We start from the raw sequence: 21,491 nt of genomic DNA, 5'->3' as shown, positions 1-21,491 counted from the left end.
AACACGTGGTCCTTATCAGCACTGCACGTGGTTATAACTGGATTTTTAATCAGAGTTGCACTGGCCACCTTCTTTTACTGAGCCAGGCTATCTGATCAAGCATAAAAGACAAGAAAAATTAGAGAAGTTAAAATAGGAAGCGAGGGGCAAATGCACCTTCATGCTCAAAATCTGAACTTCAAATAATGGAAAGCAACCACTGAACGGATTTTTATACCCTCTGGTAGTACGAAACGCGAGGAGGTAACGCCATCTATCGGCAAAAATAACTGAATTAAGATAGAATTAAAAATAACTGAATTAAGATAGAATTATTACCTTGACGCATCAACAACAGGTATAGGAGCACTTTTACAACAGAAAGGTCAAGAGTTATGGAGACCACTTTCACATTTTTCTAAAAAACTCTCACCAGCACAAACCAGATACAGCACTTATGATCGCAATTTATTAGGAATTATGAAGCTGTGAAATATTTTTGACATATGCTAGAGGGATGCGTTTTCATGATCTTCACAGATCACAAACCCTTAACCTATGCTTTTCAACAGCGTTCAGACATACCTTCTCCTTGTCAAATGAGACACCCAGACTTCATAGGGAAATTTTCAATAGATATCCATTATATTGAGGAATCACAAAATATTGTTGCAGACACCTTGTCTCGTGTTGAAGAACTAGCTGTTCCTTCACCAATAAACTTTGCTGCCCTTGCAGATGAACAACACCAGGATTCAGAGAACTACAAACCCTCTTGAAAAGCAAATCTTCCACCAATCTCAACTTGCACTCTATGCAGCTGTCACCAGGAAAATCACTTTATTGTGATGTTCAGGATTCAAGATTTTGATTTATGTTTCCCCGGGTTTCACCATGCGATTTTCAGTTACTTAGATCCTGGCACCAAGGCTTTGAGGAAACAGATACAGCAACATTTCGTATGGCCTAGCATGCAAAAAGACAGCCACCTAGACACGTTCGTGCCTGAAGTGCCAAAGACCTAAAATTGCCAGACGCACCACCAGCCAACTTCAAAATTTTAATTTGCCCTCATCTCGCTTCAATCACGTGCACCTCGACTTGGTCAGGCCATTGCCGCCTTCTAATGGATATTCCTATATCCTTACTTGCATTGATCGATTTACTCGTTGGCCCGAAACCGTTCCTTTGGTAGATATTTCAGCTGATATGGTGGCAAAGGCATTTTACACCATTTGGAATTCTCGATTTGGAGTTCTGAAACAGATTTCTACTAACCAGGGGCGTCGGTTCGAGTCCTAACTCTTCACGTCACTAACTAAGTATTTGGGCATGTACAAAGTGAAAACCAGCCTCCACCATGCAAGTTCCAATGGAATTGTCGAGAGATTTCATCACTCCTTAAAACAATCAATTTGATGCCACACTGCATTACAGTGGACTGATGTGTTACCTGCTGTACTTCTAAGTCTTCGATCAGCATTAAAAGAGGATCTGAATGCCTCTTCTGCCAAACTGGTATATGGTACTAATCTCCGTTTTCCTGGGGATTTTGTACATTCAGTCAATCCATCTACCTGCAACTTAGATCCTGTTACATTCGTGCATCAACTTAGCAACTGTATGTCAAAATTGCGACCAGTTCCTGTCAGTGCTCATTGCAAACAAACTGTGTTCGTGCATAAAAACTTAGAAACTCATCTCATGTTTTTCTCAGATGTGATGCTTTAAAGCCTTCTCTCGCATCACAATTTTCAAAGCCTCATCAAGTGCTAGCTCAAAACAAAAAAACATTTAAAATTTTGGTCAACGAAAAAGAAGTTGTCATTAGTATCGACCGTCTTAAGCCAGCATTTATCTGGACGCCAGAAGCCACAGGAGCAAATGCGTCTTCACCATCGCAAAATCCATCTCAAGATCCACATTTTTCTCTAACGGACTCCAGTGCAAGGTGTTCCAAGCCTTTGACAGAAACCACAACTTCCGAATTATGCTACGACAAGAACACACTCGGGTTGTCAAGTTCGCATCAATCCAAAATATTTGTAAGTTATCGTCAGCACTGGAGGGGGAGTACTACAGCGACTTGCCTACTACAACTGCTGCCAGTCTGGTAACCTATAGCAACCAAAAACAAAATATTGTTTATTCTATTCTATTATTTATTATTAACGATCTATCTCAAAAATTGTACTACCATACTCACCATGTTATTTATGCAACACCTTATACAATAGCATGTGAGCTCTGTGAGCCAGTTGTTAGATCTGAGTTGTTGATCCAATGCAAAGAGAGTTAGCTGAATTGATCTTCGGAGTTTATTCTGTAAATGATATCAGGAATTAACAATATTTCTTGAATGCTAAGAAGCATTTACCTAATATCCATGATCTCCTTGAGCTGTTCAGAGCTCATTATTTTTTGTACAGGATTTTACAAACTACAAAAAATTGTGAACTTCCTTCTTCATCTTGAGTAATTATATAGGGAGACATCCATGAACCCATAAGTTACAACAATATTTTCATATTAACTTATCTTAGCTCTTCTTATGACATTGTACTTCTTATGACATTCTAAGACATTGTCATATCTGAACCTGAAAAGCCTATTTGAAATAAACACACAAATATGCAAGGACTGCCTATAACGAATATATAAGAAAACGTGACGTGTATTTGCCATGCCATCCAGGACAGAACTATACTTTTTGATAACAAGAGAGTCAACTGAAAGCTTTGTCCAAGAACAATGATTTGCAAAATGGGCAGCGGTGACAAAACTATTGCCAGATGGAGCCAAACCAACAACCATGCACAAAAAAATCAACATTCTCATACAAGGATCAAAAGACACTTGGATAAAAAAAGTCTTTAACAAGAGTAAAATTTGAGATAAAGACAATTTTGCCAACTTAAAATCTGGAACCATGAGTCCATTCAATTTCCTATTCCATCTCATAAATTTTGAGAAAGGAAAGCATGACAAACTCATGTCCTGAAAACATTATTTTAGAACAGTAAATGCAATTATCAAACTCTAGAATTCTCCTAGAAAACCTGAATATCTGGCACTCAAAACAAAACATGACTTTCAGTTAGTGAGAAGGTAAAAAATAATATGACCATTACAGAATTCATAACTCGTGAAATTCACAGAATGAAAAAGGTTGGAAAATAAAAATATACAGTGTAAATAAAAGAAGTTAGAAGCTAAGCTAGACTAGCAATTTGAAGAAATAAAGCACATGGGAAAAAAAAAAGGGGGGGGGACATGCTTATATTCAACATGTATTCAAATTTTCAGTATAACAGGCTTTTACAATATATAAGTGTGTGTGTGTGTAACAGAGAGAGTGTGTGTGTATGCAGGTGCACGTGTTCAAATAGGTAATCTCTCTTTTTTTTTTTTTTAAAATCCAACAGTCATACAGGAAAAATTATGCATTCAGTACACCCATACAGTCTTTTAACACAACACTAAATCATTATATTTAATGTGCATGATTTGATGAAATCTCACTGAACTTCGAGTCCTCTAGCCTGCGATTTCTACACTTGGGTTGAATGACATTACTGTGTGTCCTGCAGAATGGAATGCTGATTCAAATTCAACCAGGGATTTCTACACTTGGGTTGAATGACATTTTCTCAGAGTTACTTTATGCTTGCATAAGCTGAAAAAATACTTGATACTGTAGATCAAGGATGTCAAACTCGCTGCCCACAACAAATATTTTTGCGGCCCGGCCAATATATCGGCAAATAATAATACATAATAATAAAATAATATATCGACGAAGAAAAAAATGAAATGTTTACTGCTAAGTAATTAACGATAATTTATTCAGTGTTGTTAGATTACTCACAGCGAGCTGATACACACACTACTTAAATTACAAATGCGTGTGAGTAGGTTGCGTTCAGCTACCTTCGGCTTTTGGAGGACACGTGCACTCAGAACTTGTACGCATCTCCTGATAGCCGAATGTGGCCGAACTCATGGTCTCAGTTTTCCAATCATAGTTTTGTATGATATATTGGTGCATGCATGTGCATACACTTTGCTTTATTATTTTTGTGGCACTTTTTTATTTATTTATTTATTTATTTTATTTTTTTTTTTTTTTGCGGCCCGCCTAAAGTTAAACCTTGTTTGTTTGGCCCAAGTGTACCTATGAGTTTGACATCCCAGCTGTAGATATTAGCTATCATTAGAAATACAGTTTGGTAGATTTTTTTTTTTTTTTTTTTAAATTTCAGGCAGATGTATGATGTACTAACTAACATAATTCTCATGAACTGCATGGCTATAATACTTATATAATCAAGTACATGCTAGTTTGCCCCCCTAAAAAGTAATTAAGCATTCAAGTTTTTCAGGTATGTTCATACTCCCTAAATTTCTTCAATGCCCCTTTGCCATCTTCACAAATAGTGTTGCCCCCACATCTGTCTGGTACCCTCACCAGCCACAATTTAATAAAATCAGCAATAAATTGAGCAGTGTTGATAATGACCACTTTTCAGACATCCAATATTCTTTCTTCATTAAATGTTTGGTGCTAATAAATGTGAAAATGCAAAATGCAAGAGAAGCTAAGATAAACAGTTTATTATGAATACTTAACATACCTTCTATCCTGATATGTACTGAAATGCTCTTCTGCATTTTGCATAAATGGAGCTCCAGCTTCATCAGCAAGTGCATCTTGGTCTTCTATCCTTTGCAGTACTTCATGTGACTGATTTCTTGATTGCTGCAAAAATCTAGAGGAATCTGCTTCATCCTAAAAAAAATTCATGCACACTAATTATCTTTCCTATTCTTATCTTACATAATAATATAAAAGGGAAGTACACTCAGCGGCAAATCACAACATACAAATCACTACTTTCAATGTTTCCAAAAGCTTATCTTAAATGCAGTGCATTCATTTTATGACAGGTACGAAACAAAATCATTACTTCAGTTTTGTATTTGATATTTGACTTAATTGTTCAGTTCTGTCCACTACTGCAGTTGTTTAAGGAGAAGAGTAGAAATAGAGAGTCAAATGGTTACAGAGTCTGGAAGAAGGTGGGAGAGGGAGGGGAGCATAAGAAAAGTTTCCATTTCAGTTTCACTGTGAGTTCTCAATTTGTTTGGTGCTGTTACTGTGAGATTGGCCTCTACCATGCACTTCAGTAACCTTGACTACACCTTTATTGAGGAGCATTATATTAGAACAAATTAGTTTATAAAATACTATGCTAAATTATCTTAAAAATTTGGGAAAACACTCTGGAAATAAGTGCTATTCAGGGAATGGGGAAGAAATTGAAAGAAACTGAGTCTGTGTATAACTTAAAATACATGCATATGAGGTCTATATTAGCAGAAGAGGTAGTGAACAATAGTCATGACACCAAGACAAGATTCCCAGACAAAATTTTGTGATGTCTAAGCCAGAAGAAGAAATAAAATAACCTTTTGGTTTAGTCCACATTGCAATGAGAAAAATGCTAAAATTATATCTATATCTCCCACAAGTTCTTAAAGACTATAAAAGAACTGCTATCTTAATTGTGTATGGTAGAAGAATTTACTGGGAATGAAAACACAGTGTTGGACTACAGAGTAGCTCTTGCATAATGCATGGTTTCTCTCAGCCTTTATGTCTCTTCTCAAAATTACCAAATAGGGAGCTTTGAAAAGCCAAACCTCTTCTCTGAGTCTCACCTTCCTCCTCAAAGTCTGTAGTTTGGTTTGGTTTATTTGATTACGTCAAAGAACTCAAGGGCTACCTGCCTAAGGAGAGGGATGCCTTTGTGAAGGCCTTTCTAAGGGACACTGGTTCATATACACATTACACATGGAGAAAACCATGAAAACACCCACACAGCCAGCCTGTTCATAGGGTTTGAACCTCAGGTCGAACTACCAGTGTTCAGCGACTTCATCGCTCGGCCACCAATTGGAACCAAAATTCAGTGTCTGGTGCACCATTTTAAGATGGTGCATAGCAGTGCCCATCTTCTTTGAAACTGCAGTGGACAGGGAAGTTTACTGAGACTTAATTATGCAGTTTGAAGCCATGCTGATTTGGTTTCGTTTACTTCCATTTTAATCCAAAAGATTTGGTTCATTGCCATTTTGGAACCAAATGAACATTTGTGCTGGTGAAATACACAGCAATGCCACTTCTTAAATGTCAAATTCAACTATGGAAAATGTGAGGGAATGTTTTGGCTCCAGGATTATTTTGAAGGGTCTCTGGCCCACCAGGTCCCCAGATCTATCAAGCCCGAACTACTAAAGGATTTTTTTAAGCAACAAGTTTACAGACAATATCCACACCCTGCAAAAGAACTCAATAATTACATCACTGTTGCCATTTTTTATATCATTCCAGATGTGTTGCATCATGTTACTTGGAACATAGCAACCTGCCTGAACATGCTCATTCAAATTCAAGAAAAAGGACATCATTTTCAACATGTGTCGTAAGACAGAACACTTTTAACTTGCAGCAACTCCCTCCCCTCTCTTTTTTAAGAGCCAATGTGCCAACTGACTCTCAACTCTCCTCCTTAAAACAATTGTAATAATGGAAAAAACTGAACAATACAGACAAATGATGTTATAAAATATTTCTACAACAAATTACCAAAGTAAGGAAAAGAACAATTTTTCAGCTTGTCTTCTCGGTAGTCATCATCATAGTCTTGATAAAGCAAGTTTTACACGAAATTGCAAAAGAACACATCTTACATATAATAATAATAATAGAATAAGATTTATTAGATTTTTCATAATATATATAAAGAAAGCGTTCAATAATTAGTCATTGTGAGAGAATTTTAATACTGTCCTTACATGCCTACGCAAAGAAGTGAGAAGAGGGAAAAAAAGGCAAGTCACTCAGTTAACTCTTCCGTAGTGCACCTAGATTACATCCTCTATCATCGTACTGGTGGCTGTTCATCACTGCATACCAACAAATAACAAAAATACGAGACTAAAATAATAATTTTGCTTTGTACCTATTTTAAAATCAACACGATGGACTAATGTTAATTGCTTTTGAAACTCATTTTTAACAATTTAATTTAGCTTTAAAAAATCATTTCAGCTTTCTTTAAATTTTACAGCACTCTATAATATCACAGAGTCAAAATTTAAAACAGTTTCTCTGCATTCTCTTTTTACATTGAAAACATAATAAAACAATTACTCTCTTACTATTTGCGGGAACACTTATCAAATTTAAATCTATATAGTCGTCCAATTATTATAGTGGTTAGCGATGCTGACTGCCATAGTGAAGGGCCCGCGTTCTAACCCTAGGAAAGGCATGGATGTTTGCAAATGTATAGTGTTTGTTCAGCATGGGGGTACTCTAAATATGAGTGAGCCAAAAGTTGTCTTGAGAGGTTGGTGGTAATAGAAGAGGGGTGGAAGACCTTCGGACCCATCCCCCCTGGGATACTCTCCATCAAAATTGGGGGTTGAACTGAGCAAAATCGGATTGTCACCTGTATGATGCTCAAGGCACTTGCTAGTGACAGGTGTTTTTGCACTGCTTGTCATGATCAATTCCACGGGCTTGTTTTGATGCTACTGTCGCACAAGTGAGGTAAGTCACAACAATAGCAACAAATGTATTAAAAATTGACTGTATGCTAAAAATAATTCTATGTTATAGGGAAATTAAAATCATGCATAGTAAAATTATGTTGAACTACATATTGAATTGAACTTAATATTTTATAGCATACATTTTGAAATGAGAAATGATTGTGGCTAATACTGGATTGTACAGGACATTTAAAAAGATCGCAAGACTAAATAAATATTCAGTCAAACACAAGGTCTCAGTTTAAGAGACTTATCCATATAGCAGACCTTTTTAGATGATTATAATTTTGGACATGTGAGATCTTTTAGCAAAACCCGACCAAATTTTCTTATATATATCTTCTGGAGAGGAAAAATATCAATCCAAAAAGGATTTTCCAAAGCTGAGATAGTTAAAAAAAAAAAAAAAAAAAAAAAAAAAAAACTAAATTATTGACGAGAGGGGGCAGAACCAAGGAACAAATTAAAAAATACATGTTAAAGGATAAATACTTATGAAATTTTAGTTCAAACTATTACATTCTACACTTTTACATGCAGCAATTTTTTTTTTTTAAGTAAACAATAACAGCTAGCTGATGAACAAAATTTTAAGCCACATTTTTCATGCTTCAGAATATCTTCCAACATACACTATACAAATACACTGCCTTCCAAAAGTTGAGGAACAGCATGTTTTTTGTGTCCAATTTGAGAATAAAATAACGTAGGAAAAAAAAAAAAAAAAAAAAAAAAGATAGATGGCATGTTCACCAAACAGTTCTTTAATGAATGTGACATAGAATGTTATTCCACCACCTTTGTACCTCGGTTTTCCCATAATGTGGGGTTAGTTGTATCCAGTGCATTGTTCCCTCCAGATCAGCTGACGACCTTTTTTAAATCACTCTCCATTGCGAACTTGGACTTGTCTGCGAAAAGAGCAGATGCCCATTGTTGATTTGTCCAGGAGACATGTTCTCTTGCCTAACATAAACGGGCACCTCTGTGTTCTCGGGTCAAGGGGACATAAACAACTGGTCATCTTGCATACAGATCTGCATAGCAAAGGCATCTGCACACTGTAGTAGCTGAGATTCTTCTTGTTATCACCAAATAATCTGCCATGAGCAGAGGCATAGTATGTTTCTCCTCCTTCAGCCTGAAAGAGCTAAATAATGGTCTCCCGCAGGTGTTGTAACTCTTGATTGAAGAACTGTACCCAGGGAGAGACAGCCATGTGAGAGTCACCAAAGTCAAAACTCCACTTGGTCATCTCGTTCGTCCAGTCCAAAAGATTTACCCTCTAGAAGTTAATTTTTCTGGGGAGCCTATTATACCAGATCAACATCCTACTAATGACCCACCCGCAACATCACAGAATGACAGTCTAATTCAGAAGGATGTTTCAGCAGCTTCTCGGACGTCAAGAAGTGGTAGAGTAATCAAGATACCTAAGAGACTGGGTTGTTGAACATTCGAACTTTGTTGATTTATCTCAAAGGTGGCAAATCAAGGTGGGAGTATGTTACATAATGCCATCAATAAACTTTGGGAGATATCCATGACTTTGTTTTATGAATACCTTTATTGAATGAACATGAGACTTTTAATGTACTAATGTTTTAATGACGCAAATTTTATGTATGTTTTTTTTTTTTTTTTTTTTTTTTTTTTTTTTTTTTTGTGGATGGCACCAGTTTTCAGCGTTGTCATGTACATTCTGATCCGTGTTTGCTTAGTGATAGAAGTGTTCTATGAATTTAATGTTGATATGAATTGAATTATATTATATTGTATTTTTGTTCTGTTTATTGAGTAATATCCTAGTTCCTGCTTTAATTCAAGGAAACTATGAAAATGCTTATGTCAAGTATTAATAAAATTGTTATTCATCAAGAAGCATGTGCAGAATCCAAGTAGATAAGATTTATTTCTTTTTCTATAAATACTGAAATTGTAAACAGATATTCTAATAGTAGACTCACTGTGTCTAATTATTATTAAGGTTTATATGCATATATTAAGAACCTGTGCAGAACAACCATTGATGAATAGTCTCGGCGTAGTTCTGATTTTTTGGTATTTTGATAAATTTTACGTTACACAAGTAATCTCTTAGCAAATAATAAGAAATGTTTCACAGAGTTTGAATCCAAAAATCCTTTGGACATCATAATTGCAAATGGGCAAAGTCTTAAATCTACAGGAATAGGAACTGTCTTTTAAAACATTAAATCCTGAACAAAACATAAACGTATTTCTTTTAGTGGAAGTTTCATATGTTCCTGAATTAGAAACAAATTTAATTTCAACTAAGAAAATAATGGAAAAGGGACTCTCAGTTTTGTTTGAAGGAAATGAATGTATGATTGCGAGAGGAGATCAAATTATTCTAAAATGTCATGCAACTAATAATATTTACAAAATTAAATCAATCGACAGGAATAATGAACCATCAGTTTATGCAGCATTTCAGTACAAAAATGAAAACAGTCTTCAACTTTGGCATAGACGCCTTGGTCACAGAAACGATGATGCAATCAAACAACTTGTAAACAAAGAAATTCTCAAGGAATCAGACTAGATAATTGTAAACATGATACCAAATGCATTCAGTGCACAAAATGTAAACTAACTGATTTTCTGTATCCCAAAGAATCAAAATTTAGAGCATCCAAACCACCTGAACTCATTCAAACTGATGTTTTAAGACCAGTACAAACACCGTCTGTCAGTGGTTACCTATACTTTGTAACTTTTATTGATGATTACAGTAGGTTTACAATGATTTACCTAATGAGAAGAAAAAATGAAGTAAGCTCTAAACTAAAACAATTTATTGCTTGTACAAACAATAAATTCAGAAGAAAAGTAAAAATGCTAAGAAGTGATAATAGTAGTGAATACGCAAGCACTTGAAGAATATATCATAAAACGTGGTATAAATCAACAGCTAACTGTACCGCATTGTAAAGCACAATGCAAAAACAGATCTTTATTAGAAATGACAAGATGTCTTGTAGCCAATTCAGGTCAACCTTACAAATACTGGACAGAATCAGTGCTGACTGCAAATTACATGCAAAATCATATGCCTGTGAAACCCAATGAGAAAACACCATATGAATTATGGAATAACAAGAAACCCAACCTCTCTCATCTGAGAACATTTGGATGCAAGGCTTTTGCTTACATACATAAATCTAAAAGAGTAAACTGAATGATACTGCTATAGAAGGAATACTGGTCGGCTATGACTGCAGAAGTAAAGGCAACAGAATTTTAATTCCTGGAGACAAAATCATAGCTTTATCTGTTCGAATTATTGAAGACTGTCGAATTAACGAGCTTGTAAGCATATCTTTCAACCAAGACAAATAAAATCCTTAGGAAGAAAGCTCAGATGAAGAAGAAATAAAAATTGAAGAGCCTGAAAAAGAAGACCTATCACAATTTGATGAAGAATCTTTAGAACTCAGATGATTGAACAGAAACATAAAAGGTAAACCTCCTGATCCCTACAGATATCACGCAAAATATCCAGTCTGTCCCGAACCCAAAATCTGGAAGGAAATTCAAACTTTGGAAGAAAATGGTTGATAGTTGTTCGAGAAGAAATTAATTCACTATACAAAAACAGCACTTGGGAATTAGTTCATTTACCAAAAGTAAGAAAACCAATAGGCTGGACATGAACCTTCAAAACCAAGCTCATTGCAGCAGGAAAAATAGAAAGATACAAAGCCAGATTAGTTGCAAAAGGGTTTAGTCAAAAGTTTGAATCTGACTATAATGAAACCTTTGCTCCTGAGGTAAAATAAACAATTCTATGGGTTTTTCTATGTGCAACTTCATATAAAAACATGTCTGTGACACAAATTGATGTTAAAGAAGCTTTCCTTCATAGAGAACTAGAAGGAGAAATTTACATGCCTCAACCTGAAGGATAAGCAAAAGCTGGAAACAAAAATAAAGTTCGCAAGCTGAAGAAATCAACATATGAACTAAAACAAGCTGCCAGAGCTTGACTGGTTTATTAGATTATGGCAAAGCACTCGAGGGCTATCTCAGGGTTCGTACACATTTCTGCACATGGAAATTAAGTACTTTTAAGGACCATTAATGAAAAAAAATTAAGGACCTATGAGCAAATGGGAACTGAATAAATTCAATTAAAAATATTTTTCTATGCCTGATTTTCATTTTTGTAATACCATTCTAAAAATAAAATAGATCCCTGAGTAGTACGCATTATTACTAAACGTGAATTAATAACATAATTATTAATAAGTTTGAGAATAAAATAAACTGTATGAAATTTATCAAGTAGCATTAACTATTTTACACTTACAATAGTTGGACATATTTGAAAGAAGATAAGTGACATTTACGTTTTACTAATAGTTAAGCTTTATGTCAGTTTTTTTTATATCTCATTTTGTCACATACTTTTAGTCAGTCTAGAAGTTTAGCAGGTAGATTTTATGTTAAAAGGCATAGGTTAAAATGATAAGTAAGATCATAATCAGCATGACTCATAACAAAAGACTGAAGGTTGTCACCGCTGTTGCTTGTCTAGAGAGAGACATGCTCATTAGAACAAACCTGAAAGGCCTGATGTAGACACAGTTGGGAAGTGTTGAAAGTTAGTCAGGCTCTGTTTGATGCAGTTAGTGTTATAGCTTTGTGTAGAGTTCCAAGGGGTTGTAGCCCAGTTAATATACTTTAATGTTCCAATAAGCGATTAAAGTACCAGAGATGATAGGTTGTTTTGTATCATTTTTAAGTTTCACTAGGTGCAAAGAATAAGTTTTACTTGAATTTTTACATTTATGTGTTTTATCTTGTGAGCACAGTGAGAGTTAATGAAAGGCAATAACTCGCTTTAATATGCAGACATAATTTTTAAGGGTAAGCAGTTAGTTATAAATAATTAAATTAGGTAATTAGATAACCTTAGTCATAATGGATTTACATGGCCACTATTAAATTTTATTTTTTAACAATATTTGTTAAAAAAGCCTATTAAAATCAAAAGCTAATAAATTTTCACAGTTTAAAATATATATAATTTATGAGATTGATTCTTAAACGATATTAGGACACACATTAAAAGCTACAAAACATTTATGTTTTGTAACAACATTATGTTTGTAACAACAACATTTATGTTTTGTAACAACAACACTCAACAAAATATTTATTCTTCATTTTAATTTGAAGCCTTCACAAACATTTTGGCTAGTTTATATCGGTTTTCTTCTCTTTAAGCATCTTTTCTGACAATTAGAAATTTGTCTCAATATGCAAACCAATGCTCTCGCTAGTTTCTGCGTGCTTATCTTCTAACTTATCAACCTCTCCACAAGGTACCTATGAGGGTTTACTTGATCTGGTAATAGTTAAATAGCCCCAAACCCTCGACTGAATCATTAAGTGAAAAGCTGAAATCATAAATAACAGGTAAGTTACATAATAACAACTGCACATATCTTTGAAGTGTAATTTTCTTTATGTACTCAGTTTCTTTCTTCAACATATTTCCTTTTCATTTTAGAATTTTTAAATCTAACTAAGGATTTCTGTTATTCTAAAAAACACTGAATGCATAGAAAAATTAGCTAATTTTATTTCTTTAGTAATATGAACATGCAGAAGAAATATGAAGTATATATGGTAAAGCCCGGTTACAAAGCTGGATGTGGCAGAATTTTTAGAACTTAGTGACACACCGAACAACAAAATCTAGAAATAGCAAAACTTTTAGAATTTAGAGCAGGCATTGGAAGCAGAATTTAGAAAGGCACTAGGCAGCAGAATTTAGGATCCACAGAGATTGCATCAGGTGGGAAATGCCTAGTGCCAGCTATGTGTTGATGCGTTAAGACATATTAGATGAATCTTTTAAATTGTAAATTTTCAATTTCTTTATTAATAAAAAAATCCCTTTCTATAATGTCTGGCCATGTGATAAGATTAGAAGCAGTTTTGATATTTTCCATACTTGTGTCTAGTGAGAAGTAGAGAAAATAAAGGGAAGATAAACATGTTAGGAAAAAGATTCTAGTATCAGAAGTAAAACATTCAAATATTATGTTTTCATTATTCTTCCAGACGTTCTCCAAAAGGTAAGAAATTCATCGCAACTTTCTGTAAAATACATCCATTACATGTTGATACCATGGAGACATTTTTCATTTTGTCACATATTTCTCGAATCTTCTAGAATCGTGGGTCTATAAATCTTGCTTTCAAATCCTTCTAAACTTTCCAAGCTGCAATGTCTAAAATACTAGAGAAAAATTATCCCTACCAATTCTGTAACAGCAAAAAGACAGAAATAATTTGGGGAAAAAAAAAAAAAAAAAGTAGGGAAAAGTATAAAATTAATTTTATAGACAAAACTGATGGCCATTCTGAGAATTTTGAATAATGTGAGACAATTGCATTGGAAAAACTCTTACTATGAAAAAATTAAAAACAAGACATTTTTAATTAATTACATAACTAATTTTGCTTTTGCTAAGAGCGGTTTTGTACCAGATAATAGATATAAATCTATAGAAACTGATCTTAAAATCGCCAAAATGTTGACAAGTCGCCAAATTTAGATGCTTATGTTTCACTTCTTGCTTAGAAACTCGAGTATCCCATCATTTATATTAGAAATAGAAACAAATTATAACCCATTCAAAAGATAACCATATGTGTCAGTGAATCACCAAAAATATTCCTCCAAAATGCTAATTCAGACTCAAAATGGCAGTCATAAAAACAGACAGAAATTTCAGATGATTAAAATTAAGGACCTTCTGCTGATTTTGACCAAAATTAAGGACTTTTAAGGACCAAAAATCGATTTAAAAAAATTTAAGGACTCTTAAGGACCGTACGAACCCTGTATCTGCCTTAAGGGAGGGATGCCTTTGTGGAGGACTTTTTAAGGGGAGCTGGTTCGTATACACGTTACACACGGGGAAAAACCACGAAAACACCCATGCAACCAGTCCGTTCGCGGGATTCAAACCTCGGACCGAACTACCAGCGTTCAGCGACGTTACCGCTTGGCCACTGGTGGGCCTAATGCTAGAGCTTGGAATCTGAAAATTGGAAAAATATTTCTAAACATATGATTTAAACAAAGTAAAGAAAACCCCTGCTTATTTTTAAAAAACAACTATGAAAATTCACATATATAACATATGTAGATGATATACTTATTGGAAGTGAAACCAAAGAAGACACAATGAAAACAATCCAACAAATAAAAGATTAACTGGAAATCAATGACCTAGAAGAAGTCACCTATTACCTCAGCATAAACATTGAAAGATGTAAAGATGGCACCTTTGCCATAAATCAAAAGAATAAAATCGAAGAAATAGTTAAAAAATTTGGACTTCAAGATGGAAAACCAACATATACCCAATAGAAACAAACTACTGCAAACTATAAAATGAAGATTATCTTCTAGAAGACAATTCAGAATATAGGCAAGCATTAGGGGCATTACCATACACTGCAACAATCAGTTGACCCGATATAGCATGCACCATCAATCTACTGAGTAGAAGAAATGAAAAACCTCAGAAGGTAGTTTGAAATTCTGTCAAGAAAGTCATTTGATACTTAACTAAAAACTTGAAGCTGATCTTTAAGAAAATTCAAGAACCTATACTAACTGCATATTCAGATGCAGTTTGGGAAATGACAGTACAACTAGAAAATCCATTTGCAAATATATATTCAAACTAGGAAACAACTGCATCTAAAGAGAATCTAACGATTAATCTCGATTAAGATAATAAGTCATGCATCAAACTTTCACAATCAAAGAAAAATAGTTAAAGAAAAAACATATAGATGTCAAATACGACTATCTGCGCGAACTCCAACAAATGGCCTACAAAGCCTAGACTAATGCAGAAACTGCGACGTGATCGCAGACCTGCTAAGCAAACCGCTAAGAAAGCCTATGTTCAAGAAACTTCGAGAGTCACTACATATGGTCATCCTGTCCATCAAGTCGGGGTGTTGGTACGCATTGAAGAACAGCTGCCAATCGCGATACACAATCTAATCTGGGATCTATAGAAGAGTAACTGAGTGACTTGCCTTTTCTTTCCTTTCTTCTCACTCCTTCATGTGGATATGTAAGGACAGTGTTAAAACTCTCTCATGATAAGCTTATTATTGAATGCTCTGTTAATATATATATTGTGAAAAATCTATTTAATCTTATTTTATATTGAACATCTGTTAATGCATTAAATAAATGTATTTTGTTTGTAATTTCATATACATCTTTTCGGATAACTGTGATGATGCTTGCCACTATCAAGAAGGCAAGGTAAGAAAAATTATTCTTTTCCTGACATTGGTTAATTATTTTAGAAATATTCTGCAACAGTAATAAATAAGAGGGATGAAAATTTTCACTTGCAGAGAACTTTACTTTTGTTCTCAGTTTACAACTTGAGCTTCGAAGGAGAATTTGTATCCTTGACACATTCTGCTTCACAGAACATTTCTACTTTAATGAATATTTTACAATTACCAGATTATGATTCTAAAGTAATAAAACTTCAAAACAATACAAATAGTATATTTTTAGAATATGAACATTATAAATTACTTGTACAGAAATTCTTTCCATGTGCCCAATGTAACAAAATTATGCAATAAAGATAACAGTAAATCACAAAACAGTATCATGGCATTTAAGGAGGGAGGGAATCAGCTTCGATTTATTCTATTTACTAACTGGCCCCTCAATGCAAACTGATTGTGATTTCAAAAATTGCTGATTTTGGAGTTTAATATCATGATAAATCTTGGCAGCCTGAGAGTTAAACTCCCCCCCCCCGATAGCCAATAAAACATTTTCCTGGATAGATGCACAGGGACTGGTAGAATGTATAAAAAGTGGCATAAATAAGAGTATGCAAGAAATGCTAGTGCATAGGGGCCCTTGAATGTCCTGCTGAACTACATTCACATGGTTAAACCTAAAAGAAGATGGATTATTTTATAAATACTATGGTCAAGATGCCCTCATAAAACTTAAATTCAGTGTTACACACATCAAAATGTCGGGTATTATATTTCAACGGAAATATTCATTTTGAATGTTCCCAAATCCATTTGGACTTTTTTTTTTTTTTTTGACTTCTATATGTATGGACAGAATAAAGGGCTCTTCCTTCTAAAAAGGATTATAAAATGGGTTTGAAATGGACTTTTTTCGTGACATGTGTACATTTGCATATACATACATAACTATCGATATCTATCTACTATTGAGAAACAGAGAGATGGATATATATATCTACGTAAGATAAAAAGTATGAAAACAAACTTCTAATTTTAATTGACTATAACCTCTTTTAATTTTTTTATTTAATTTGAGGATTTCATCTCTCTACCTTAAAAATAGCACCATAAGTCTAAACTGCATCACTCAAATTAATCATACGATCCTACATAACGCAGATACCTCTTGCCCAATAAAATAACTGTAAAGTAAAACTTTTTTTTAACTAGAACTGAAACTTTTGACTCCCTCCCCACTTTCTCTGAATCCCTGCATCACTTTTTGCTTATGCTTTTATCCTGACAAGAAGCTGCTGCAATCATCTATGCTCACTTCTATCGCCATAGTATCAAAAATGTATATGCTCTGGAAATAGGCACGATTAGAGTGCCAAGTGAATTGCGGCCACAAATGTGACTTGAAATAAAAAAGGAAGTTAATCCGGCTCTATTTGTTCCTCTTTAATGTGGATCAAGTATCTATGCTAAACAACATTGCTATGCTTCTACGCCTCAGTGTTCTTACATCAGTGCTTCGAAAATTGTGCTATCATTACATATATAGAGATACACATCTCGCATAACTCACATAAAAGACAATCAGCCATAGAACATTGAAATTTTGTACATGGGACTGCTATAATATTTAGCTGTGCACTTCACTTTTTTATTGCAAATATCAGTATTTATCTGACTCTCTCTCATTATATATATATCCATACTCTTACCCAGTTTAAAAGTCCTTACCCTGTACAGACATTAGGTATTTTTTTGGAAGCAGGAGACGTGAAAAATGAGCAATGCCTTTGCCAAGAATTGAACCGTGGACCTCTGGAATACGCGCTCAGCATGAAGACCACTACACCACGAAGGCACGTTAAGAAGGTGGGAAAAATACTTTATAATCCAACCTTTATTTTCGCAGTCATTGGTCGTAGTCATAGTTCTCCATTTAGAAATGTTTTAAATGACAAAATATATTTTGGCAATGTCAAATTTAAAAAAAAAAAAAAAAAAAGCATATAACCAAATTTAAATAAATTTTCTTCTGATCTTCCAATTTCCGGAACAATTTTATACTCATAAAAAAAAAAAAAAAAAAACAAAGTTTGACTTCCATGCAACAAAAACTGACCAGTATATTTAGTTCAAAATTTGCAATTTTTTATGTTATTTTCTTTTTGCCTTCAGAAATTGGTTAATTAAATTAGAATCATATGAGGAACTATGTTTAGATAAAGGACAGCAAAAAATGTATATAATTTAATAGGCTGTTTACAAGGAAGTCGTGGTGTCCATATCAGATTTTTTAATTAGTAATCAAGATCTGATAAAAATCATCCTCAAAATTTTGGCCCCTGGAAACATGGATTTTTTGGGCAGTACTGTAAATTTATTATGTTGCCCAAGAGTTCTAGTTATGCCACTGCATATAAAAAGCTAGATATTGTAATATTTGCAAAACTGATGTCTTTAACTTAAAAAATGTCCAAACACGAATCTTTATATCAATTAAAACATTTCTCTAACTGAAAGAGTATATCTATGACCAACTTTGCAAAAATAAAGGCCAAGTAAGGACTTTAGTGGACACACTGTATAGACACATACATGTGTATGCATATGTACACTACATGTACAATGTGTATAAAGCTGTGATGAGCAGTAGCTAAGAGTTGCTGTAAATAAAATTGTTTTATGAAATTTCATATTTATACATAACTAAATATTGCTACAAAAGATCAGCATGCTATTTCGAAAAAGCTCAGTTTTTTTCGCAAGAAATGTCTATCAGTTCAGTGCTATATAACAAATGGCTTAGTTATCCTAACAGGGCATGGAAAATACAATTCAAATTATGTCAATAAACAACCTAAATTGGAAAATACAGGTCCTATTCTCTCTCTCTTTTTTTCTTACAATTATTCAATCCTTTCTATATGTGTACACAGAACAGTCACATATTTTGTTCACCTTTTTAACATTCTACTTCACTGCAAAAGCAGTAACTTAAAACTCGGTGAGATTGAAAAATTGATAATTTTTTTATTAGAGCCATTAGTTATTTAATAACTGTTTATCAAATTTCAAAATTTAGGAAACTGATGACATCTTAAAAATTGAGAAGACAAATGTCTGTTAATACTTACTGCATGATGATACTGAATATTAATATGTACAAGTAAACAAGCGAGTTCCAATTCTTCACTATACTCATTTTTCAGTGCCACAGACCGATAACCTAAAATTACATACAACAGTCATCTTCTATAGTTAGTGCTTTTAAAAAATTCCCCATTGTTTACAGAATAACACAAATAACAATTACAACATATTCAAATTTTACAGTTACACATTTATTATACATGCAATAATTATATAACATATCTTGCTTCCTATCCATTTAATTCGATTTGTGGTCCGAACCATTTCAGCTGCAACATTAGTAATTAAATATTAGCATGCAAACCATTCTTAAATATAAACACTGTATTTGAATAAAACTAATTCTTTACTGTAAAACAATACTAATTTGAAAAATAAGGAATGTTAGGATAAAGACTGAAAAAGAATTTCCATTTCCTGAGATGATATGTAATCTATAAAACCAGTATTTTATTGAACTATGATGGTTTATGAAGTATTTTGTGAACTATTCTATGAAGGTTCTGGGTACCAATGTTTTGAAATGCAGCATTTTACAAAACAAAAAATTATACTACTCTGTTCGGCATAGTAGAAAACACTTCTAAATTTATTGACCTTGGTGAGATCTTTCAACCAGTCCATGGCCATTCTCTGACTTACTCTTCTGAGAGAACTGAAAACTTGAAATCATTTGTTTCGCTCTGTCATGGTGTTGGTGTGTATTTAATTATGGCAAAGCACACTAAGGCTATCTGCCTAAGGGGAGGGATGCCTTCGTGGAGGACTTTCTAAAGGAAACTGACTCGTATACACATCCGCTCTGTCATGCTTCTCTATAATAACTACTGATGAATCTGCTTAACTCTCCTGTTACTTCATTTTACCTCCAATGAATGGGATATCATTGTTGAAAGAGAAGGACAATTTTAACAGTCAATGTTTTTTACTGCAATGGAATCAGATTTTCGGGATATCAGTTGACATGTAGGTATTGTATGATTGCCTTTTCTGACACTGAATTTCTATCAATATTCTGACCCAGGATCTACTGTAAGATTTTAATCTTAGTAATCTTAGCATCTTTAGTTTTTATTTAAATGGAGCTATAAAACCATCATGTCACTTTTTTTAATCTGAAATTTCTTCAAATGCCCTTTAAATATAATTTTAAAATTTTCTGGATAAATCAAAATAATTTGGTTTACTTCACTATTATTTATAATGGGAATTTATAAACCAATTCTCTCTTTTGAATCTGTATTATCAATATTGCTTTAAGTTAAATATGTTGTATTCCCATTCTAATGCAAATGTAAGATTTTTTACTGATACATATATATGTATCTCTATCTCTTTCTCTCTATCTCTCTCTATATATTGCATTTACTAAAGTCTGGAAGATAGCTTGTTATTTCATGAAAAACTTGATGTTTGTTTCCTTTTTCTTTTTGGCAGGGGGAAACGCAGAATGCGAGTAAGAATGGCATGAGATATGAGCTCAACTACAGAGATTTACTTGTGAAGTATAATCTTTTATAAGTAACTGAGAATGCTAAAATTTGTCATAGCCTTCTCACAAACTTCTCTACCAACAAGAAAGGTCACCTAACCACCGGATTTTTCTGAAAAAAATATATATGAATTTGCTTGTCTTGAAATGTCCAACGTTGAAAAATTTATCTGCTCATATTCTGTAGATAGGTAATTAACAAATTATAAAAAATAATATATACAACTTGCAAAAATAGAAATATACAGAAAATGCGACAGAAGTTTGTTTTTAAGTAAATATACATAATATACATAACACACAAAGAATTTGATAATCATTAACTAAATTAAACATTAGCAAAGTATTTTTTTTTGACCAAAAAAGGTCATTAACCCCTTACTGATCACAAAATTTATTCAAAAATCTTCTTTTTTTTTTTTTTAATGTTTTTAAAATTCAAAATAAATTCATATTAAAAACACTATATTTTCCTTTAAATTTATGTTTTTTAAATATGTAAAATGTTTTATTAAGTTACTTTATTTTACTTTAATATTTGGCTTCCCTTTTACAGCAGAAAGTTAGGCTACAGCATTGAAGCTAGGCAAAAAAGCTTCAATGCAGGTGTTTAAGATTACATCTAAGTTTTGGGAGAGGGGAAAGAAAACACATACATTTAAATAATGAGCACTATTACCTGCATATGATGATGCTTTTATTCAACATCAATAATAGCTGTAATATGTTTTCAAAAATTTTATAATTTTCCTGGGTATGGTAAAAGTTTGAAACATGGTATGCACAGTCATACATTGCAGTCTTTACAATAATACCTCATTTCTCTCCTAATTCATTTTCCATTTGCATTCTTCCTTGATGAATACATTCTCTGGAAGGGTTTTCCTTTTTTTTTTTCTGTAGGTAGCATAAGTTAAAAAAAATGTAGTTTCTATAAACA

General features: G+C 33.5%; 1 protein-coding gene across 4 annotated transcripts in view; it reads right to left on the bottom strand.

Annotated features, from left to right (window-relative positions):
• The window catches only part of sl (small wing phospholipase C gamma 1), a 326,005-nt gene that overhangs the window by 20,034 nt on the left and 284,480 nt on the right, over positions 1-21,491 (bottom strand). For all 4 annotated transcript variants that reach the window (XM_085809362.1, XM_085809364.1, XM_085809363.1 and 1 more), the window contains exons 30-31: positions 19,044-19,135; positions 4,614-4,768 (exon numbers count right to left, since the gene is read on the bottom strand). In XM_085809362.1, the coding sequence (XP_085665488.1) occupies positions 4,614-4,768; positions 19,044-19,135 (247 nt within the window). The remainder of the gene's footprint in view (positions 1-4,613; positions 4,769-19,043; positions 19,136-21,491) is intronic.

The sequence above is a fragment of the Stegodyphus dumicola genome, chromosome X2, assembly GCF_044657685.1.
Source record: "Stegodyphus dumicola isolate Sdum_Otavi_A_Nest chromosome X2, ASM4465768v1".
NCBI classification, from domain to species: domain Eukaryota; kingdom Metazoa; phylum Arthropoda; class Arachnida; order Araneae; family Eresidae; genus Stegodyphus; species Stegodyphus dumicola.
This window is presented reverse-complemented; position numbering and strand designations above follow the sequence as displayed.